The sequence below is a fragment of the Pinus tabuliformis genome, chromosome 3_1, assembly GCF_031772625.1.
Source record: "Pinus tabuliformis cultivar Carrire ecotype Pingquan chromosome 3_1, CPIR1, whole genome shotgun sequence".
Lineage (NCBI taxonomy): Eukaryota > Viridiplantae > Streptophyta > Pinopsida > Pinales > Pinaceae > Pinus > Pinus tabuliformis.
This window is the reverse complement of record NC_142301.1, coordinates 54605978-54631367: the sequence shown is the minus strand read 5'-3', so window position 1 is coordinate 54631367 and position 25390 is coordinate 54605978. Positions and strand designations below refer to the sequence as shown.

At 37.8% G+C, this 25390-nt stretch overlaps 1 protein-coding gene across 1 annotated transcript in view; it reads right to left on the bottom strand.

Moving 5' to 3' along the window:
• LOC149185741 (transcription factor TT8-like) overlaps positions 1 to 25390 on the bottom strand; it is an 87629-nt gene that overhangs the window by 12104 nt on the left and 50135 nt on the right. The window contains exons 3-7 of the mRNA XM_089409132.1: positions 10986 to 11100; positions 10691 to 10747; positions 9876 to 10604; positions 9256 to 9696; positions 9095 to 9162 (exon numbers count right to left, since the gene is read on the bottom strand). Of these exons, the coding sequence (XP_089265258.1) occupies positions 9095 to 9162; positions 9256 to 9696; positions 9876 to 10604; positions 10691 to 10747; positions 10986 to 11100 (1410 nt within the window). The remainder of the gene's footprint in view (positions 1 to 9094; positions 9163 to 9255; positions 9697 to 9875; positions 10605 to 10690; positions 10748 to 10985; positions 11101 to 25390) is intronic.

Sequence of the window (25390 nt, the reverse complement as noted above, 5' to 3'; positions counted from 1 at the left end):
TAAAAAGCAATGTGGACTCTAATAAAAAAGAAAAAAAAATATGCTATACATATTTAATTAGTTGTCCATATAACATGATATTTTAACACGTGATATATATATATATATATATATATATATATATATATAAAGAAATATTTTATTGTTGTAAAGAATAAAAAACCAGTTTAATGTGCATTGATAAAATGACTCAATGCATATGTTATGTAATCTCTATATAGCATTCAAAAATACAATTTAAATAATAAAAAATAACACATTGTTGTTTACACTCTAAAATAAGTTTGCACATGAACAAATTTGATCCCTCTTGAGTCATGTTAGATAAGTGGTTAAGATGGATCTATGTTGCTTTAATTGATTTAATTACTTGAAAATACATTGATTAAATAAACTAAAAAATAATTAACAATAATTATGTTAATCTTAACTCACACATAATTCACACATACATAAATGACAATTCTTAATTTTTTTTTGTAAGCTTGGCATGACCTTCTTCATTTATTCATCAAAAGGGTAGAATACATCCATAATTAGGCGGTGAGGTGGCCTCAATCTACCTAGAGGGAAACCAGATCTGTTGGTCATAGTACCACATTATAAGCCAAGCAAAAATAAAATAGTTTAATATTATCTTTTAAAGCTATATATGTCTAAATATCCTTATCCTGTTTAATATTTAAATATATACCACATAATATCAAAGTTTGCCTGTTCTGCATTTTAATTTATCAAAAAGATAAGAACACACTGGCTTAGCCATATTACTAATCATCAAAAGGGTCTACAGGAGCTGGATCTTTCGCATTCGAACCAGGTAATTCTGTTTGAGAGAGACACAGAATATGCTTTTCAATACGACTGAGGTGGGCATTTTGTTGTTGAATCTGAAAATGAATAAGCTAGAATTCTTTGCTAATTTATGGAAGAACAGGGTCTATCTTGGCTAGAACAATTGCGGGAGTGGACAGGGCTCTTGCTACTATGTTTTTCATGAGCCAATACAGATAAACAATCTGTTTATACTAGGAGGATCAACCTCTCGTATGACCAGTCTAGAGATAGTTCCAACCATTCCTCAATATCCAAATTTTCTTGAACTGCCTCATAGTTTAGATTTTCTTTCCATTCAAAGATGAGATGACGAATTTGAGGTTGAGTGCCTGTTTGGTATGCTTGGGCCGCTTCGTGAATGAGCCCATAAGTCGTTCTGCGGCCTCAACCTTGAGAAGGACATGGATGGGGATGACTTCCACCACGCCGAGTCCCCACACGACAAATTTGGCCCCGTTCCTCACCCAACCTGGTGCTTTGGCTGGAGGAAGGACATGCCATACTATTACTGCTCTTGCCACTACAAGAAAACATAGAACCGATATGGCTACCCTCGAACCTTGACATCGAGCAGGGTCCAGGCTGACGAACCTAGAAGAGGTACCTGGAAATAACACCTGAAGGTATAACACAAAAGAAATTCATGAAAATGTAAGCTTTAAGCAAATAAAACAAGTATTTTCCAATGTTTATGATATGGGTGAACTAACAAATGCCGAAAACATCAACCCATGGCTCCTTGAGCTTCTGTAGAAATAGACCCGAAATCCAATCATAAAATTTTTCAAAGAATCTCCTCTCAAGCTAACTGTCATATGATGAAAGAAGCCATGAAAGAAAACTCATGCCCCCATGCATATAATACATAATGGATGCCAGAGCACAAACCCCCAGTACACACCCATATGAGAGAGAAGGATACCATATATAACATAGACAATCCAGCCGAATTGAAGTTCCCAAACAAAGAAACTGACATATTCCTTCCACAATCTCTGAAATGTAGATATTCTACCCCGAAATATAGTTTCAGAGACTCGTTACCCATGGATAATCATATAGACATCAAACAAAGAAGGCGAAAGGGGAAAATCATAATATAGACATACCTGCAGACAACAAAGTCAATGAAGAGGATAAGGGTTGCTAAGGCTAGTCAACCCACGACAGGAGGATCTTTCCTAAGAGCATTGGAGACAACCTCAAGACCTATAAGCACAATGCCACCACTTCCTCTGGCTCGAAACCAACACGCAACAGAGAAATCAAGACAAAAAACACTAAACCTCTCATTCAAATCACAATAATTATTCTGCATGTGACTTGCCACCTTGCAAAGGTTGGTGAGTGTGTGAGGGGAAATATTAATTCCCTCACCATCCTTATGCCTTGGTATATTAACCATATTCAAGATCCCAAGGAAGCCATTCTGCCGCCCTCACCCCAATCGGGGGATTCTGAATCATGATTTGGGAGTGGTTTTGGCTATTGCCATTATCAAGATCCAGGATACACTTCAGAATTTCCATCTCTTCTCCAATGCTGTGAGGAGGCAAATTTGAATCCAATATACTTCCAATATATGAACATCCCCAATTAGCTAAAAATTCAACTGCTTTGTTTCCTTATCTTTTGACATGGGAGGGAATGCTATAATCAAACCATCGAAGAAGGTCCCCTATGTTTTGAATTAACTGAGATGTCCTCCAACTGTGTCTGATCTTCTCACTGCTAGATCCATAGTTCAATTTCTTAATGATCAAAATCACTAAGTTAGAGTTTCCTTCTATAATTAATTTCTTGAAACCTTCTCCTTTAGCTATAAGAAGTCCTTTCAAAACAACATTGAATTATGCCTCATTATTACTAGTAAATTCCATAATCTGCTGCATAAATAATTCTTATTCAATGCTAGGAGTCTATAAATAAACCTCCAAAGCCTGCATCCCTAGCGTTTCCTTCCGAAGCACCATCGAAATTTAGTTTGATAAATCTTGCAAGTGGAGCATGATATCGGTTAGGTGAGGGGCTAGGAGAAACTATGAGTTTCCAGGGTGAAGGAGCAATCATTTGAGAAGATAAGTTCAAATGGGATAAGATTTTGGTTTCATGAGGAGAGACATCCCAGTCATTCAGATGCCATTTTTCGGCCAAAATAGTTTCTCGAATATTCTAAATGATCCATTTCCATATGTCCTCCTGAATCTTCCTTTGATCTTTAAAGATTCACCAATTTCTCTCTTTCTAGATGGCCTAGAGGAGAAAACCAGCGGACAATCTCGAGACATGATTTAGAAGTGGGCTAGAGAAAATAAATTTTCTCTAATTTTCAATATAAGATGGGATACTGTTCATATCTCGATCCTAGTGGTAAAAAAGGCTTCCTAGCTTTTCCATAATTGGTTAGAAAAGTGACATGAGTTCAACAATTGTTCAAGAGTTTCATTTTGGAGACCACAACGAATACAGTAAGAAGGCCCTTGGAGACCTCGTTTCTGTAGTTGATTCCAGGTGAGAATTCTATTTCGACAAACCAACCATAAAAAGTGGGGAACCTTTGGCTAGAGGTGTTCAGTCCATATATTTTTCCATATAGGATTCATGTGATATGGGAATTCCTCGGTTGCCAATTTGTAAGCCTCCCTCACATTAAACATTCCTTTGGTGGTATATCCCTACCTAAGAATGTCAGGGCCTTCTCGTTTAGCGATTTTCCTGGATTGAAGCTCTCTTTCTAATATCTGCTATTGGTTGGTTATTGGTGGGTTTATCTAGTCCTGAGGAACTTTCCAGGATCTCCGCATCTGGTCATTCTGGGTGGGACTCCAGAATTGTTGAACTGAGAAGCAGTTTTGACTATTTGTATATAAGAAAATTTCTCCAAGGTCTTGTCTTCTAAGAAGCGTCCCCCTTTGTTGCGATGAGTCCTGCTAAAAAAGGGAATTTTTCCCATCCCCGATCTCCCAAAAGATGTGGTTTTTGATAAGTTCTTTATTATTTGACACTAAGTTCTAGGTGGAGGAGCCTTTTGGCATAGTGTCAAAGTTTTCCTTTGGGAGAAGGCGATATTTTATACTTCTTGGTCCATATATTCTTCCACAAGTCTGGGCCTCCCTTTAACCATATCCACCATAATTTGGCTCCCAGAACTTGGTTGAGGATCAATAAGTCTCTCAGACCAAGTTCTCCTACCAGTTTAGGTTTTATAACATTGGTCCACGACACCAAAGCCCATTTATTAGCTTTCTGAGTACCTTTCCACAATAAGTTTCTAAAGGTCTCAATCATAGAATTACATACAAATTTAGGAGCATCCATACCCGAAAGTTGGTAAATCGGGATTAATTGAAGAATGGATTTTAGAAGGATCACTCTGCTAGCAGGTTTAGGGCTCTAAATACACAACCACTCAATTTGGATTTTATTTTGTGAAGGAGATCTTTCCAGTAATAATTTCTTAGGATTTCACTACCAAAGGCATACCCAAATACTTGACATGCAGGTTTCCAATTCCAAACCCAAGGGATCTAGCTAAGAATGTTTGAGTAGCAATTGGGGTATTAAAAAAGAAAATGTTTGATTTATCATTGTTTACCATGGTCTAAGAGGCTTGCATGAACTCATGGAGGATATATTTTATCTTTCTAACTTCACAGATGGAAAGTTTACAAAACAACATGATATCATCCACAAACTGCTGGTGAGTGACGGGGAGGTCATCACCCCATAAACAAAGACCTTTAAGATGGGACAATTGGGAAGCAAATTAAATATACCTACACAGGCCTTTAGCTTCCAGGATGAAAAGAAAGGGGGACAAAGGATCTCCTTGACGTAAGCGTCAAAATGAATATAAGGATTTAGAGGGGGATCCATTAAGCAAGATTGAAAATACCAGGGTGGATATGAGGGAGGAAACCCAATTGATCCATCTGGAATCAAAGCCATAAGCCTTCAAGATATTGAGAAGATACGACCAACTAAGGCGATCATAGGATTTGGATAGAACAAGCTTGATCAACATGGCTGGGGATTTTAAATGTTTAAGTGAATGAACAACTTCGTGGGATGTTATAATTCCATCCAGAATTTGGCGACCTTCAAAAATCTCATTTATTCTGGGCATATAAGATGGGGTGGCAAAGGTTTGAGCCTTTTAACCATAAAGTGGAAATTATTTTATAAATAAAATTACATTAGGCTATAGATCTGAAACCCCTAGGAGTATCGGAATGTGCCAATGTGGGAATTAATGAGATAAAAGTAGAATTGAGTCCAGGATGCACCTTTTGGGATTTGTACGATTCTTCTACCACGTCTAGGATATCATGACCAACGAAGCTCTAGGAAGCTTGGAAAAATTCTGCTGTGAATCCATTTGGTCCTGGGGATTTATTCCTAGCCATACCTTTGACAACTTATTCTATTTCCTCTGGAGTCATCACCCTCACCAAAGCAAGGTTATGATCCTGACTGACCAGGTGGGGGATGTGTCTAGTAATTCTTTGAATTGCTTATGATCGGTCTGAATCTGGTTCTAAGAGCATGGTTTGAAAATGGTCCACCAATAAGTCCTCCATATCGTCATGCTGAGTGAGATGATTTCTTGTGGCATCCTTTAAAGAAAAGATCTGGTTATGTTGCTAGTGCTGGATCATAGCCTTATGAAAGAATCTCATATTCCTCTCACCTTCCCTAAGTCACTGGATCCTGAATATTTGCTTCCAGAGTATTTCCTCATGTTTCCTTCTTTCCTCCAGGAGGTTCAAGACCTGACCTTCTTCCAGAACCAGAGTCTCAGAACGACCTTCTGTGATCATTTTTTATTGGATCCCATTCATTTTCTCTTGAAGCTGCTTATGCTCCTTCATGATATTCCCAAATTCTGCTTGGTTCCATCGTTTAATCTGTTGCTTAAGATCCTTGAACTTCAATTGAAAAGTGTGCATTAGGTTTTTGCCTTGCACTATGCTAGATCACCACTAATTTTCCACTTTCCCCAAAAATTAGGGGTCTCTGAGCAAGAAAGATTAAAAATGAAAAGGATTATTTTTAGGGAACAACTTAAGATCTATTTCCAACTTGATCGATCAGTGATAAAATCCTAAGCAGGGGAGAAATGAAGCTCCAAAGAAAATATCCCTACTCATCAGTTGTTCTGAGACTAAAAATCTGTCGAGACATGACACAATCTGATGAGATCCTCCTCTTCGATTATTCCACGTATAAATGCCATTATTGGTTTGAATATATACTAGCTTCATTTCCATAATCAATTCCTTAAACGCTTCCATTTATAAATCCATTCTACTTATCCTATCCTTTTTCTCTTCAAGCGAGGAAATAAGATTGACATCACCTCCAATGATCCAAAGCTCTTCTTCACGTATACTTCTCAACTTTCCTATACTTTTAAGGAAAGCCTCTTTTTCTCCTGGAATGTGGGGGCCATAAAATGCCAATAACAACACCCAATCATGGGTTCCTATATGCCTGAATTTCACAGAAAGAATTCGGGGTAGGCTAACCCAACCTTCAAAAATTACTTCTAGAGGATTCCAAAGTACGACTAAACCTCTCGCACTTCCTCTAGAATCTAAAGCCATAACCTCATAGTGGGGTTTAATTCCTTGAACAATTGATTTAATTCTATTTTCAGATATTTTGGTTTCCTATATCATCATAATGCTCGAATTTTCTTGTTTTATTCGTTCCCCGAGATACCTTTGTTTGCCTCGACACTTGAGGCCTCTCACATTCTAGGAGACAATTATCATCACACAAATTTATTGATTTGGTGGAATACCGCTGAAAGAGGTGCCACCATGCTTGAGTTTACCAACAAATTGCTAACCATTTGGATTGATTCCTACAGATTCTTCTGCCTTCTCTTTTTTCCCCCTTTGCCTTGGGCACCTTACTCTATACCACCACTTGGTTGAGATCCCGGGTGTTCTGGCTGATATGATGTAGCTTGGCTTAACTTGGCTTGGTATTTCTGAAAAGTATCTCAATAGAGCATTTTTTGTTCTTCTAGAATGAATCTTTCATTTAGGTTCCACCATTCATTCAAAAGTCGCTTAAGAACTTTTCCCCCTATGCTTAGCGCTTCCCGTATTCCATATATCTCCATCTTTTCCTGATTCTTTGGGGTTTCATTATCCTCCCGCTTCGAGGGCTCATCCCGGGCTTTCCATTTTGGTTTGTTAGGTCCTTTATGAAGAACCCTAGCATTTTCAGTGCTCGACTATTGATTTGAGTTTCTTGGATTCTCACTATCTTCCACTAGTACCTCAAATCTATTTCCATGCCCTCTCCTCTTACGCTGCACTTGTTGAGTTGGTGTTGGCAGCGACTTTATGGTTCTCTTTTTGTTAGTAGCCTCTTGGAATCCCTCTTGGTCATTTGAAAATTTTGGCTTTTCAATAGGAACTTTCGGATCTGATAATTCCGTTTGATTTAGAGGGAAATCTCTAAATAAATGCCCATATTCATGGTAAGTTTCGACATCGAAAAGGGATATGCTTGTAATCCAAGGGTTGCTGCCATACCCCATCTTGATATTCCAGCTCAACGAATTCTTGAAGAGGTTCAATTATGTTCATATATATACAGATCCATGCATAAGGGGTATATTGACCTTAACGAGTTGAATTAGCTACTTTGACAAATCTACCTATGGAGTTCCCGATTCCTTCAAAATTTCTAGATAACAGAAGTCCACTGGAAGAGCAAATAATCTCACCTAGACTGGAGTTGCCATATATTTCTTTTGATCCGGGTTGTAACATTCTTCCCAGTAACGCATGAATAGCCCAGCATTATAGAAGAAATAAGGCCCATTTTCAAAAACCCTTTCTTTGTCTTCGAAACTAGTAAATATCACTGTAAAGAAACCTCTAGCACCTCATTTCAGATCTATATGTCCTTTCGGCTACCATTTTAACTGGATCCATTTGACAAGATCTCTCTCTGAAGGCCAAATGCCTATAAATTTGCAGACCAGGGCATGGTCCTTCATAAACTTACAGTAGTTCTCCAGTTTTTTACTGGGAATCACAAATCTTGGTTTTTTTGCGGCTCTTGGCAAACATTGGCCCCTTATTCGCGCTTGCCATTATGCCCCATAATTGGATTCCCATTATTTCCACCTTCTTTGCTGGTTGGTTCTAAAGCTTTAGCCTCACTGCTTGATTCCCCTATTATTATATTTCGATAGAAGGGATCTATCCCCTCAGAGCTGACACACTCATGCGATCTGTGAGATCTTGGATTGAAAAAGACACTTAGGATTGAAACGCTGAAAAATAAAACAAAACCCTAGTAGAGCTCTTCATTCTTAATTCATGACAATTCTTAAATTTTGAATTCAAATTAAACTCCCAAAAACAATAAAATAATTGAAAAAAGCTAAAAAAGAATTAACACATTTTAATGGTTAATAAAAATTATTAAAATATATATATATATATATATATATTTTTTTTTTAAATTCTAAATATATAATAATAATTTAGTTCAAAATTATATCATCGAATTTAAGAAATACAAAAACTTAACTTCACTTCACCTAGCAACAAAACTTCAAAACTTTACCTTACGTTATATAGGAAAACAATATGCAACTAGGTTGAAAAAAAAACATTTACGCTGAATACATAAGTAGAGTTGTAATTCGCGGACAGGAAAGAATATTTAACTTAGCTCTAGGGTTCAGCTGAAGGCCCTGACATCTATTTGCACTTGCAGGAAAGAATATTTAACGTAGGTCTAGGGGGTTCAGGTGAAGGGCAGGACATCTATTTCTCTGAAAATATACACAATACTTAAAAGAATTTTTAATTCATATGCGGAGACTCCTCTCAAAACGAAACAGTGAAACTAGAATGACTACTATTCAAACTGAATCCGCCCGGTCATCCTGGCGGACTTTGAATGAACGAATAGGATGAAACTACAGGGGAGACAAAATAAAGTACAATCAGTTGACATGTACCCGGAGATCATTATCTAGATGGACGCAGGGGTTCAGGTGTAATTAGATGGAAAATCAATTATTCACAGGATTTGCGATGTATTTTGATGGATAAATTACTCGTTAAAATTTGTAGGAATTAGGAATAGAATCACCAAACCAATGAAATTTACACGAACCTTCTTCTTTAATTTCTCAAAACCAGTAATAAAATGATCGAACCTACAAATTTGACGGACTGCTTGGTTTTGGAATTCCAACAATGATCGGACCCCATCTTACGATGGCGGCGGCCGCCCAATATCTTCCCTCACCGCGCTTCTCAACCCTTCCTTGAGCCACTCCACCTCCTACAAATTTCCAACCAAATCACAAATACTGATCATACAAATATAATGACGACAGTAATGTCCAGAAATATAATGTATTTCTCTACTACTTACTTCATCTTGCAATTTGATGGTTGCACTCATTCGAAATTGCGGGGGTGATGGATCATGATGTATTGTGGAGGTGGCCGTAGAAATAAGAGGGATTCCCATTTCTTTTAGACGCTTCAGCAGCGCAATCATCAAATTAATGGTATTTGTAGGCCTCTCCACCACCACTACTATTTCCATTTCATCACAAGTAGTAGCAGCAGTACTGCCTCCTATCTTTGATACTTCAACTCTCACCACATTGTCGCTGATGACCTCAGTACTTGTGGAGCCCTGCTGTTGCATGGTAACTGCGCTGGTGCCCGCAACCTCTTGAGATTGAGGCGGTAGGAGCTTCTTCAATTCTGATTCCAACTGCCTGTTCCTCTCTCCAAGTTCTTCCGCACGAGACCTAAGACTCGTTAAATACTCCCTCGCATAGAACAACAAGGAAGCCTTGTCTTTCTGCAAATATATCAACGACAACAAATCATTTTTTGGACCTAAGTCTAACTAAAATTTAAGAGAACTGATGGCTATTGTATATATTTTTATTTACAGCTATAGAGATTAAATCCCAAGTCAATGGATGTTCATAAAATTTCATTGCATTACAACAATAACTGTATTTTCTTGGAACGTACCTTTGGGGCCGAAGGAATGAATGAACGCAATGCCTCGAAGCTCTCCTTCAATTTCTCCCTCCTCCTACGCTCACCAATCATATGATGAAACTGTACTCCACTTGAAATTGTTGCCGCTGGTGGCCTGTAGCTCCCACAGATCGAGGTTTGTGATCCCGCTCTTTCTGCATGGATATTCCTCAGAATTGCTAGGCATCTCTTCAATCTGTACTGGCCCTCAACCACAGGCGGGGACAGCACTTTTCTAGGCGGTCTCCACATGCCAAATGCGCTGAGCATCATGCTACTCGCGGACGAAGCGACATGGAAGCCACTGGCCTGACTGGTTTGCGGCGAAAGCAGTAGACCTGGGGTGCTAATTTGCTGAGAGAAACCTGGGTAAATTAGTGTCGTCTCATGATCATGCCCACTGATCAAAAGGCCGGAAGAAGAAGGCAATTGCAACGTCTGCAGGTATGGATAAAACCCACTAGCCAAATGCGCTGATGACGTAGAATATTGGTGAATATCCTGCGCTATATTGATTTGATCGTATGGAGACTTGGTAGGATATTGTAGATATGAGACCATGGATGAACTCCCAGGGCTGTCAATGGAACCTGATAACAACGAGGAACAAAACGAAGTTGATATACTCGCCCCGGGTATGGGGACAGAAATATTTCTTGACGCAGTTACACTAGCCAGAAGGCTTCTGATTCGCAATTTATTCTGCTCATCACCTTGAACCTGCACGTGAAAGTTGAAACCATGGAATTAACAGAATGTAGACGACTGGTACCTACGCGAGGTGTAATTATAATATAATGTCTCACCAAATTTGTTGTTCCGAGCTCTACTACGCCGTTCCCGCAGGGAATGAATACTGCAGTCTATGAAATAACAAAATGTCAGGGTGAGCCGCGACAAGGAGTACCAATCGATGAACGAGAATCGATTAAGTGCATATTGCCACGTGTCCGAAACGGCCAAGGCGGTAGAAACACTCACCTGAATACCAGCGACCTGAATTCATGATACTAATTAGAGTGACAGAAATGATAAATTCGTATACAACGAAAGCGTTTTAATTGCACCAACAATTACAATTGAACATAAGCTGAAACAGACAACTAATTGTGTTACCCTGTAGAACTCCCCCTGGCTTTCGTCCGCGCTGAATCGGAGGAGCTCATTTGCTGTTAACCAGATATATGACGGCTGATTCAACGCTAATCCTGGAACTCTGCATTGGACCATGCGTTCCACTGCGTTAAAATTCTTCCGTCATTCTCTATAATTCAGGGAAAAAAAATATAGTTGTTTGTTATCAGTTGAGTGGAAATGACTATTTTGTCGTTGCAGATAAATGTTCTTCATCTAGGTTGGCTTTTTTCATTTGAATCCTATGATATAAATTTTAACAAAATGTTTTTCTAATACATAAATCTTCAAAGAGTTTGGAAACAAAAAGAAGTTTGATTATGGCTTTATATTGGATTATCCAAGTGCCTTCAACACCGTGATTTTTCATATCCATAATATAATTAAAATTATTGAATTTTTATTTCAAAATAAATGTATTTATCAATATAATAAGATTTTTAATTATGGAGATTTACTTTCATTTTATTATTAAGATTTTAAGCTTCGTTATAATATTATATATCAATACTATGATTTATGAATACCACATGCCCAAAAAAAACATAACTCATTTAGTATAACATTTATTCATATGACATTGAAAACAAAAAAAACCTACTTTAAAAATAAATCTCAACTTTTGATTAGATTAATGTATAAAAATATTCTAAAATAGTTAATGATATAAATCCCTATTATTTATTTAATAATAATGATTAATAATTAAATTAAAATTATGAAATCCATATTTCAAAATATATATATCTATTAGCATAATTATCAAAAATTAAATTAAAATTTTAATATATATATATATATTATATAATTTATTAAAACAAAATTCTCAGTTACAAAAACCTATCATCTTATCCCATAATCATCATTACCTGAGAGAAAATCAAGAAACACCTAAAGGCTGATAAGAAACACCTAAAGGCTATGGATGAATTTAGCAATTACACCTATACTCTCCAATAATCAAATTATAAAGACTCTTGGACATCCCATTTTCTTGACCTAAAAATCAAGAAACACCTAAAGGCTGAGGAATGAATTTAGCAAATTGCACCTATACTCTCCAATAATCAAATTATAAAGACTCTTGGACATCCCATTTTCTTGACCTAAATTATAACGTTAAGATTGTGAAGGGAATAAACATTTTTAAAAATCCACTTTATCATTTTCTACATATATAGATTGCAAATACAAGTGAAAGAGTTAAATCCAAGGATCCGATGCTAGTGCGAGTATCATTACCATTATTGTCTAAATCTCAGTAACTGCTTTTAGCCTTTTTGCCAATAAATTCTTTTTTGTCTTTGTGTTTGTGGCTGGTTTTTAAAATGTTTATTAAATAATATTTTTTATTATTATTTTATTTTATTATATATATATATATATATATTATTTTTCTTTTTTTTATTTGTTTTTCTTTACTAATTTTTTTTTTTCCTTCTATTTTTCTTTTCTAGTTAACCATGTCCTGGAGAAGTCTATTTTTTAATCTCTTTTTTCTATTACTTTTGCTAGTTTTTTTTACAAGTCATTTTCTCATTTCAACTTCCATATATATATATATATATATATATCATTCTAAATTAATAATCTACTATATTATCGATACATATATATATTTTAATAGGGAATCTAATGTTTAAATACTTCATGGATAACATTATTCAAATACATATCTTATTATTATTTCATTAATTCAATAAATCTTTAATATTAATTTCAGCATGCATTAATCGAATCAATTTTAATTATTATATACTCTTAATCACTATAACAATATTTCATTATTTTAATATTTTTTATTTTTATTTTTTATTTTAGTTAGCCTTAGGTTTCCTAACCATGCTTGTCTACTATAAATTCCACTCAACTCTTCATCTTTCTTCATATCTTGACAATGGACCTGGTTGGTGGCTACAAAACCTTGATAATAAATCTCACATCCATGGATCTTCCTTTAAAAAAATAATGTTATTTCTTGTTCTATGATTTTTTTTCTTTTTAAATATGAGAAGGTTTTTTTTTTTTAATTGTATCATTTGGAATTTAGTTATTACATCAAGATAGAATAAAATTTTGCTGGCAAGCTTAAATAAAAAACACCTTCTAGTCTGTCTATACCTCCAAAATAGTAGCCAAATATTACATCAAAACTAGAATATCGAAAAACAAATACTTTCCAGTATACCCCAAATTCTACTCAGGATTGGAATAGCTATAGACTATACTCATTTCCATGACATAGACTAGTTTATAGGGATTTGGGATAGAAAAATTGATAGAGAGATGCTTGAAAAAGAAGGACCATAATGCCTTTGACCAATAAAAATCTACAATTCTTCCCATTGTTGGTGTAGGATACAAAGCTCATATTCTTCTCTCTAAATTAAATTGGGGTGATCAATAATAATCTATATATTGTTGGTGTAGGATAAATAACTCATATTTTTCTCTCTAAATTAAATTGTGGTGATCAATAAGAATCTCCATGGAAGTTGTGATTATGTTATAACTAGAGGTCATGGATTTCCTCTTGCATCTTTTGCATATGATTAAGAAAATGATGCTACAGATCTCCAACACTTCTTGATATCTAAATGATTTGAAATTTATTGCAAGATAAAGTTTTCTAAAACACCAAACTCCATTGGCACACCAAATTATGTTTGCAATTAACTCAACTCGCATTCCAACAATTTTTTATTTATTTATTATACAACTAGTAAGAGGACAACCTATGAAATAACCACGAACAAAGTGACGAGCGTCCATCTCCAAGGAGCTCATTTTCACCAAAACCCAAAGAGGTCATGTAAATTCCCAAAGGGAAAGGAAATTTCTTTAATTTGTAAATCTGTATAAGATTAGAATTAGTATTTTTTGGTAATTACATGTGTCTAGATTCTAGTAGAATCTGTATTGTTAGGCTGTTTTTGTGAGTTGGTAATTTGTCCAAATAAGCCTTTGTAATTTAAATTTTTGAGATTAATGTCTGATATGATGTTTTAGTTAGGATATTTTCCCAGCCTGTGGGAATCATAAAAAGTATTGTATAGTTAGAGTTGGGAAAACTTCCATGGATTAAAGGCTTAAAGAGAGAAAAAACTCTCTAGCATGCTCTCTAGCATGAAAAGAGAAAAGAATGAAAACCCAGTGGAAATAAACCCCCCAAAAAATAAAATGTAAAAAGTAGAGAAAAGACAACTGTTAGGTAGTCGTGTCCTTCACCCCGAGCTGATCTCGCATAAATTGAAACTTTTGATCAGTTAATGTCTCGATGAAGATGTCGACAGTCTTCTCAGAATGGGGACAATACCGCAGATCGATGATGCCATCATGAATTAGTTCTCTAATGAAGTGCATGTGGATCTCGATATGTTTGGTCCATTTTCACTACAATGGATCTCTACAAAAATTGAGCGTACTCTGATTATCACATGATATGATAGTCAGACGATGGAAACTCATACCAAGCTCAGAAAGGAAATATTGCAACCAAATGGCCTGAATACTGGCATTGACTGCTCCTCTGTACTCAACCTCTACTAATGATAAAGTAATGACAACCTACTTCCTGCTTGACCAACAAATTGGGCCAAATCCCCAACTAAGTACATAATTGGAGGTGGACTTGCAATCAAGGTTGTCGCTAGCCCAATCTAAATGTGTGAATCTAATGAGATCCAAAGAACAATTTGTTTCATAATGAATCCCATAGATGATTGTCCCTTGGACATATCGAAGTAAGAGTACATGCACCTAGTTAGCCTTAATTACCTTCAGTTAAACTCTAGTCTTTGCATGTGATGTGCACTTAGTTAGCGTTAGTTAAATCTAATGCTTACATGTGGTGTGCACTTGGATTTAGTTAGTTAACTCTAGTTCTTGCATGTGGTGCATGTGCACATTAACATAACATAAAACACACTTAGCTTTAGTTAGCTTTAATTAGCCTTACTTATTGTATGTACAACTAAGCTTAGTTTCTTTATGTATTGTTTCTCAAATCAATATTCTGTAATGGAATTCATTCTTTGTTCCAATTTTCTTTTTCAATTCTTGCAAGTTTGTGTAATTATTCTTCAGCTAGATCCTTATCTATGCTCTAATAATTTTACATGGTATCAGAGCTATAGGGACCTAAAGAAGGTGCATGAACAATATTTTGCAGGTTTGAAGATCAAGAATTGGAAATTGTTCGGAGATTTGATTTATAGATCAGAATATTGGAGAACTGCCTCAATTGCTACAACTACAAGGTGAAAGAATGGAGTTCCCATCTTCATATATTCTTACTCCGTATAACTACTTCCAATGGAAGCCAAAAATTTTGCTTCACCTTAGAGGCAAAGGCTTGTATCAGATAGTTATGGATCCAGAAGTTGAACCAAATTCCTCCATTGAAAAATCCAAATACTTCAACAGGATGGACAAGGCTTTTTGTATTCTATTATTGTCCATATCTTCATCATTATGTTTCCATGTGGACACATGCAACACTCTGAATGAGCTCTGGACAACCTTGGAGAATTTATTTGGAAAGCAGAATGAGATGTGGGCTCATATTCTCGAAATGAGCTAAATTGCTTAGATCCAAATAGCTTTGAAAACATTCAAGACTTATTTACGAAATTCAAATCATTACTTCTTCAATTACAGGATTGCAGGATTGATAAATCCAAATAGGAAGGTCAATTGGTCCTCTCTATTTTGTCTATATTAGGTCTTGAATATGTTCTTTTTGTTTCTACATTTCATACAGTTAGACTTGCAGCTGGAGATAAATGGAAAATTCCCAAACTTGATGCATTTATTGAGTCTCTCTTTCATGAGCAGGATAAGCTCATCAAGATGGGCTCATTAAAGTCCTCAAATGCACATGCACTTTCCATGCATGAAAAAGGAAAGTCCAACTTGAAACCAAATCAACAATCCAAAGGCAAGAGATCCAAATCCAAAAATGGGAGGAAATCCAAAACCTCCAGATGTCTCTTCCAATTCCAAGGGTAAGAAGGGAAATAAAGGAAACTCCAAGTGTCCTTATTGTAACAGAGGTTATCATCCTAAATCCTCGTGCATGCAAAAGACAATTGATTTGATGGAAAAGACTCCTCAACAAAAAAATATTGGTCATCACATTCCAAAAAGTGCCAAGAAGAAGACAAAGGAAAAACCATTAGAAACAAGAGGTAATGGTCATGCTTTGATTGTTCTTCATTCTACACTGCAATAATGGATTATCGATTCAGGAGCTTCACATCATATGGCTTATTCAAAAAAAAAATTTCTTCTCTACATGCATACTTGGGACCTCCTATTCTAATGGGGGATAATTATGCAGTTGAAGTAACTGGACAAGGAAGAGTACAATTTGAAGATGGAAGTTTTGAGAATGTATTGCATATTCCAAGGCTTTCTGTTAATCTTCTTTTAGTATATCGAATGACACACACATGCACCATAAGGAAAGTGGAATTTACCCCGGATTCCATGATCATTTATGATATGACAACCAACTTGAAGATTGAATCTGGTAAGGTAAATGATATATCTCGTCTGTATACATTTTTTGATTTTGTTCCTCAGTCAGATTCTATTTTGATACTTACGCATGCAAATGAAGAAAGTAGGATTTGGCACGAGAGATTTGGGCACTTGAATTTCAGATATAGGAAACAGTTTAGTAAGAAAGGGATGGTTAAAGGATTGTTGAACATTGAATTTTCAAATGGTGTGTTGTAATGGATGCTCTCTTGGAAATCATCCACAAGACAAGTTCGAGAAGGGGCATGCATGGAGAGTCTCTTCACCTTTGGAGCTTGTAAAAGTGATATCATGGGTCCATTTCTAGTACCTTAAATGAGAAAATAAATATATGTGTTGTCATTTATAGATGATTACACAAGATTCACTTGAGTTTATTTCTTGAAACCTAAGTTTGAATTTTTTCACCATCTAAATCTTTTTAAAATGCATGTGGAAAATCAGTCTGGAAAATGCATCAAGATCCTCCACAGAGACAATGGGAAGAAATATGTAAGCAAAGATATCCAAAATATTGTAATGAAGATGGCATACAATTACAACATACAATTCCTTACACTCCATAGAAAAATGGGGTGGTTGAGTGGAAGAATAGATCTTTGAAATAGATGGCCAATTGCATGTTGGATGCAAGATCTCTTCCATCAAAATTGTGGGCTGTGTTAGCGCTTGAAATTTCACCTCAGGCTGAGAAAGGTAAACCTCAAGGCCACATCAAACCACTTAGCCTCGTAGCTAGCCCTACGGGGCAGGAGAGGGCTCTCTCCGGTCTATCTCGGTAAAATCTTCAATGGATGAGATGACCAATAAGGTAACACTGATTTTAGGCTAGTAAACTGATCAGAAAGGTTGATTTGGGGTTTTTAGGGTTTTTGGTGGCAAATTGAGGAGAGGGCAATTTTGGGTGCGGGGATTGGACACAGTTTCTGCAGGGGGTTCTTTGGGGCGAGGTAGGAGACAGTATTGATGCCTTTGATTGAGGTGAATGATCAGGAATGACAGGTGAGGAGCTAAGGAGAGCAAAAAATAACTTTGAATTCTCCTTAGACAGTAGAAAACATTGAAATTAAACAAACTTAAAAGCAGAGCAAGACAGTCATGAATTCTTACTTTAACACTTCGTTTGCTTAATGTGCAGAAGGAAAAGAAAGGAAATGATTCACACAACACACTTATAAGTACATAGAGAAACACACCATCAATACATGTAACCACCAGAATCCCAAAAAGGACTGCAAAACCCTGGTCTTCCTTAGCCAAAAATTGCAGAGATACAGTGAATAATACAATGATAGCTTCTCCCTCAAGAGTCCAACCATGAAAATGAGAAAGAAAGTACATAATATAGATCATCTAACCTCTTTCCCTGCCTCCATGGGTCGAGCTCACTATCCTAGGAGCTATTTCAACCACTTCTAAACTAAGCACTACAAACTAGGCAGTCAAAACAACTTGCCTCTATAAGCTAGGAAACCAATTCATTCATTTAATTTTCACCTTTTTCATGAATGAATCTTCTAGAAGAGGTACATAAGAGTAAAAGTGTCATAAAAGTACAATAATTACATCAAAGAGGATAATAATCCACCCCAAAAAGTCAAACAGAGTCAAACTGCGTTTTTCTGAGCTGTACAGTGAAATTTGGAGAAATTTGCCTGACGGGTCGCGCGCCTTTGGGGCTGCTTTTGGGGCACTTGAAGGTGTCCAAATTGGGCAAGAGTAGGCTTGTTGGAAAGGTCTGTGAGTCTACTTTCCAACCCAACTGGAATTTCTGAATTTGGTGGTCATTTGCCCCTCCAAAATTGCAATCTCCCAAGACTGCTTTCTGTGTCTCAAAAATGTGGCAGAAAGTCAATTTTTGCTTGTTTTTTGACTTTTTGGAGGCCCAAAACTTCACAAAATCTTTTGTCCATCCATGAGCATGTGTAACTTTGCATGACAAATCTGGAAATGCTGAGTTTTTGCAAAATGGAGTTGCCAAAATGAAGGGTCGCGCGGGGGGTGAGACCCGTTAATGGGAAAAACCTGCAAATTGCCTTAAAAAACCAAAATTTACCCAAAATGCTCAAAATTTCTTGGGATTTGTGCTGTGGCTAGGCTATTTAGTGCCTTGATCCTTCAGTGAAGCCTCGGCCAAGATGTGGAGGGGATCGGGCCTCTTTCTCCGTTTTAGTGCCTTCGCCAACCGCCTTTGAAGCACCTTCATTTTTGCCTTGCACACGTGCATCCGTGCCCAATAATGGTTCTTCATGTTTCTCAGCAAATTTTTATCTTGGTTGGCCTTAGCCAACAGCCTCTCCAAGTGTGCATTGACTCGGATAAGCATAGACTCTCGATCAATTGGCACTAAATCATCGGGCCTTCTCCGGTTCAAGATGCGGTCACTACGAATGCTCCACAACTCATCAAGAGTTTTCTCATCTTCCAACTATTTGTTACGCTGCTCCAGGTATGAGATTGTCCATTGTGCCCCTTCTAGTTTCTTTTGTAATACCTCATTTTCAGCTCTAAGGTGCTGAATGATCTCCTTTGCCTCTTGGCTCGGAGAACTGGCCTCAAGATCAACAAGCTCTATATTTGGAACTCCTGATGGCCCCTCATCAATCATGGGCTGCTTGCCCCTCTGTGCTGTCTGTGTTGCTGAAGAAAGCGAGGCCCCTTCCACCTGGTGTGGAGATAACATTCGCTGAGCTGATGATGAAGGCGAGACCCCTTCCACCTGTTGTGGAGAAAGTACTCGCCGAGCTGCTGCAAATAAGGCCCTCGGGCCTTTCTGATAAGTAACCAAAGGTGAGGAGATGACATGTCTAGTGACGGGGATGTCATGCTGCTGTGATGGTCCTCCCTCCTCGTGAACAACCTCAGGATGTGGCGAGGGTGGTGCTGTGAAAAGCTCACGAGAGATGAACTCCTCCCATGAGATGCCCTGCTGAGCCAACTGATGTAGTACTACAAGCTGAATCAAACCATAATGGTAAAGGCTCCTATACTGCTGTGTCGGGCTCTTCCTCTGCAACATGGACACCATCCTCACAATGTTCTGATAGAAGAAAACAGGGATGTTCATCATCCGTACCCATGTGAAGTGCATCAATAGGCGAATATGGTATGAATATATCTGTGAAAATCTGCCCTCACAGGTAAAATAGAGCATGATGAGCCTCATCATGGGAGCATACTCACTCCTAAGAAATCTGAAGGGAAACACACCTGTCAAGTATCTCATAACTGCTGGTCTAACAAAAGGCTCAAAGTGAACACTGTCTAGCACCTTGCGTTTATTCCACACCTCCCCGACATTAGGTATCCCTGTGGCCTGTGCAATCACCTCAGGTGTCAATGTAAAGTCCACCCCGGCAAGGTTGACATGTCCATCATGTAAATGTAAAACAAAGAGGCGAGCCAACTCTCTGTGATGCTGAATCCGAGAGATCCTCTCGCAAAACTCATAGCAGGACATGTACTGGAAACATGAGACTGCCATAGGACAAGCCTGTAAATCTGTCAAAGAGGTGGGCTCCTCTCGCTTATGATGACCGCCCTTTCCACCCTTATGAGGCCTCCTCTGTATCTCAATCTCTGAAGCTGATGAATGGTCATCACTTTGCTCATAGGTTTCGGTTTCTGACATTGTTTAAGGAGCAAAGTGGACAAAATGTGCTGCTGTTTCTACCTTGCAAAATGCTGATCTATATGCTATTTCAAGGGGACAAGGAGCATGAGGGGAATGTTAGGGGAGGGATAATTTTAAAGGGAAAAAGGGAACAAATACATAAAACAGGGAATTTAGGGAAAAAAACATTGCACAATCATTGCATATGCATCATTATATACATTTGTTTACATGGGTATAATGAGGGGTAGGATTAGGGCTTAATTTTTACTTGTTAGGGAAAAGGGGTAGGGTTTGGATTTTTCTTTACAAATTTAAAAGGGAAATTTATATAGAAAGACAAGGAAAATGACATGGGAAATGGGGAAAATATGTTTACAAGGGAATACTCTTAAAACAGCATAAAACCCTAAGCATTTTTACAATTTCAAACTACAGCAACATGGAGCTTTTTCTCTTGCACAAGGAGATCTTTAAAAATAAATTCATGATGTCTTTAACCATAACAAGCAACCATTTTTAAGTTGGAGAGCCTACCTTAGGCAATTTGGCGATTTCGGAGGGTCCTTGGACAAATTTGCAGTCGTTTTGGTAGGGAGGACGCTGACGGGTCGCGCCCGTTGAAAAATTGCACTGCTGGAAGGCCGCTGACGGGTCGCGCGCCTCTGACGGGTCGCGCGCCTGGTCTGATGGGTCGCGCGCCTGTCTAGCTCCCAAATTCGCCCAAATTTTCACTCAATCTCTCTTGCAAGCAACTTGGATGCACAATGAGGGTCGATGGAGGGAGATTGGGCCTTTATAGCTTTGATTTGAAATAATTTCATGTTCAAACCCACTTTCTAATGTTTTTCTTTGACACTTTATAAAATTGACTTTTTGGTTTCCTTTGTCCTGAAATTTGACTGATTTAATGCTTTTGCTTGATTCTTTTTGCAGGGATAGCATCTGAGGGATCTTGGCAAGGGAGCCAGGGTTACATGCTATCCTTTGAAAACTTTTGAATTTTTACCTTTTTTTTACAAAATTTTGAAAAATGACCTTGGCTTTAAAAACAGAGTTTTTAAATCCAAGGTGAAAATTAACTGTACAAGATAGAAATTTGTGAAGAAACACCATTAAAACCATCCCTCTGGCTTGCTGGGCACTTATTGATCTTCAGAGACATGACCTTGTAAACCATCTTGACCAAAACCCTAGACCTAGGAATTTGACCTGAAGACAAGACAAGACAATCTTGAAAAAGATTTAAGGACTGAAATGACTTTGATCCAGCAATGCCAAGAGGGGGACAAAGACACCAGCTCCTCCATCAGGGTTATGGCATGCCTAATGGAATGCAAAAATTGACACTGATGAGGCACCTACTTATGCAAATGCAAAGAGCTTTGATCGCTGATGGAGGGCTACAAGACCGAATCTAACAGGCTGAAGCTATCAATTGTGCCTCATACATCCCAAATAGATCTCCTCATAAATTTGTACTGTAAAAACACCTTTTGAGGCTTGGACTGGAATGCAATCTGAAGTCAGTCATTTTCACATTTTCAGATCTCGAGCATGGGACCGCATTCCTACAGAGAAGAGAAATGCTTTGGCGCCTTAGAGTAAGGCATTTTTTTTTTTTGGATATATATGAATTCAAAGGGTATATATTGCTTGACATCAACACTGAAATGATTTTTATCGAAAGGAGTGTAACGTTTGAAGAAGATACTTTTCATGCACCACCAGATGAACCTGTTACAAAGTTCCCCTCACCACTAATTGATGAGTATGCATATGATATTTCATATCAAAATTTTGATCTAGATGAACTTTGCCTACGACACCTGTTAGACCACTAGTTATTGAAAATCGAGATAAAATTTCCTCATGAGGTTTAGAAGATTATCGATCACCTTCAACACAAAAATGGCACAACATGAGTGATCTCTTAGATGATCCTGCCACTATACCTCAGTTTGAGGAAGCTCCACAAGCACTGCTAGCTATGGAGTCATGCATACCCATGCATGCTTATATGATGCATGCATCTAATCCATAAACTTATGCATAAGTAGATGGGCATCCATAATGGGAAGAAAATATTGATGAGGAATACAAATCTGTCATTGAGAAATAGACTTGGGATCTAGTTCCTCTACCTTCCAATTGTAAACTTGTTATGTGCATGTGGGTTTATCGGACCAAGAAAGAAGCAGATGGCCAAGTTAGTCAATATAAGGCATGATTGGTGGCAAAAGGTTTTCAGCAGGTACATGGTGTTGACTATGATGATACTTTTTCTCCAATGGAAAAAATGAATTCCATTCGGCTAACTCTCTCCGTTGCAGCAACAAGAGGATGGGAGGTGCATCATATGGATGTGAAGAATTCCTTTCTTCATAGTGATATAGAGGAGGAAATCTACATGGAGCAACCACAATGATATATGTAAAATTCATCTCTAGTATGCAAACTAAAGAAGTCTCTCTATGGCCTCAGGCAGACACTTAGAGTGTTGTATGCAAAGATGGATTCCTATTTTCTATCTCAAAATTTTGTATGCTGCAAATCAGATTCCAATTTTTATTTGTTGAAGAAAATTGACTCCTTGTTGATAATAGTACTCTACGTAGATGATGTTTTGATAACAGGTAGATCAACGTCTACCATTGTTGAGATTAAAAATGCATTGTATAAGCGGTTTTCTATGAAAGATATGGGCTTGCTAAATTTCTTCCTTGGACTAGAGATCAATTAAAATGGTTCTAGGATTACCATTTCTCAACCAAAGTATGCTAGAGATATTTTGGCATGATTTCACATGAGTGAATGCAAGCCAACAACCACACCTTTCTTATTAGGGATAAAACTTGAGAATGAAAGAGACACACTGTTGGTTGATTGCACATTGTACCGTCAGCTTATGGGGAGTCTTCTTTATCTCACTCACTCCCATCCTGATCTCTCATATGTCGTAGGAGCAGTTTCTAGATACATGTAGGAGCCACATGAGTTACACTGGAAAGATGTAAGGTGCATCCTTTGATATGTCTAGGGGACAGTCACCCATGGGATTCATTATGTAGCAAATTGTTATTTGGATCTCATTGGGTTCACAGATTTAGATTGGGTTGGCGACAACCTTGATTGTAAGTTCACCTCCGATTATGTACTAAGTTTGGGATCCAACCCAATTTGTTGGTCAAGTAAGAAGCAGGCTACCATTGATTTACCATTAGTAGAGGTTGAGTATAGAGTAGCAGCCAATGCCACTATTCAGGCTATTTGGCTACAACATTTCCATTCTGAGCTTTGTATCAGTTTCCATTGTCCGACTATCATATGGTGTGATAATCAAAGTATAATCAAGTTTTGTAGAGATCTAGTGCAACGACAACATACTAAACATATCAAGATCTACATGCACATACTTAGAGAACTAATTCATGATGGTATCATCAATCTGTAGTACTGTCCCGGTTCTGAGTAGACTGTTGACATCTTCATCAAGGCATTCACTGAGAAATGTTTCAATTTCTGCGAGATTGTCTCGAGGTGAAGGACATGACTTCGTAGCAATTGTCTTTTGTCTGCTTTTTGCATTATACTGTGAGAGTAGGCTTTCTTCCCACTGGGTTTTCCCTCTTTCCTCTTTTCATGCATTGTACATGGGTACCTAAAATGGCCTTATTGTTGGGACTCATTCATTTTGCATCACACTCACCTAAGTTATGCTTAAGGGGGGGTGTTGGTGTACATGCACCAAGTTAGCCTTAATTAGCTTCAGTTAAACTCTAGTTTTTACATGTGATGCACACTTAGTTAGCGTTAGTTAAATCTATAACTTATATGTGGTGTGCACTTGGATTTAGTTAGTGTTGTAACAGCTACAACTGATATGAACTTAAACAGGAATGTAAAAAATTATAGATATACTCATGAATACAGAGATGCAGCATAAAAACACTTCATTTCATTAACAGAAAAATACTGAACTATGCTTACAAACAGAATGGAAATAAGATAGCTCGACGATGGTAGCTTATCTCTGAGAAGAGATGTGGCGACTACATGCCTCTGAACTGAGTTACAATGAGGCTCAAGGGCCTTTTTATTATTGAACAATAAGAGAAAACCCTAAACAACAAAAACCCTAACCCAAGGAGATGTAACACCGAGAGTTTATGGGCCCCGTTGGGGTTAGTTGGGTAGCCAACTTCCCGGGGTTGTAACTTGGTCATATTATCTCTATTTGACGTGTATGATACCTCATTGGAAAGATCTCTTCGAGGATTATAGCTACCAACACAATTACCCATAAAATATTAATAGGAATTTTTCCAAGAAAATGCCGTTTAGGGCCTCAAAATGGCTCTGGAAGTTTAGGAGCCGAAAAACTGCCAAAAATAGTAAACTGTGCTACAATTAAGGAAAATAAAAAACTAAAAGAAAAAATGGTGAGGGTCCAAGTAGAATAGGCAGGTGGCCACCAATATCCACCTGGATCAGTCCCCCCCCTAGAAAGCAATGGTCCCCATTGCGTTGAATTCCTCCATGAGATGAGGAAACTTCTGCTGAACTTGGTCCTTGGTGAGCCATTTGCCTTGGTGTAGGAGTTGGTCTGCTTTGACAACTCGATATAGCTGTATCCTATGTTGCCAAGTGTTCTTAATTTGTGAGTCCATGATCTGATTAGTTGTGGCTTGTTCCATGCAGTCCGGGTTGAACTCTATTGGTGTGAGCTGTTTTGCAATGTCAGATGTGTCCAACAATGGTGGAAATTATTGCTGAAGGTGAATGAACACTGCGTGCAGACCAAGGAATGGTGGGATGCTGAGCTCGAAGGCATTGTCCTCGATGACCTTGGTGATGGTGTATGGCCCATATCAGAGCGGGCGAAGCTTGTGGTGGGGTCCAACAAGGCGCTCCTTCTGCAAATGTAGCCAAACTTTGTCACCCACCTGGAATTTGTGTGGCACTCGATGCTGATCATGGCGCTGCTTGTACTTAGCATTGGATCTATCCAATATATCATGGACTTGTTGGCAGATGTGTTGAATGCGCTCAATGAAGCTATTAGCCCTTTCAGCTTCGGACTGCACGTGAGCCAAATCTACCTGAGTGGCTGCAAATGGTATGGCCACATCAATGGGGCATAATGGTTGAAATCCCAGCCCTACCTGAAAGGGGCTATGGCCTGTTGAGCTGTGGAGAGCTCTGTTGTAGCTGT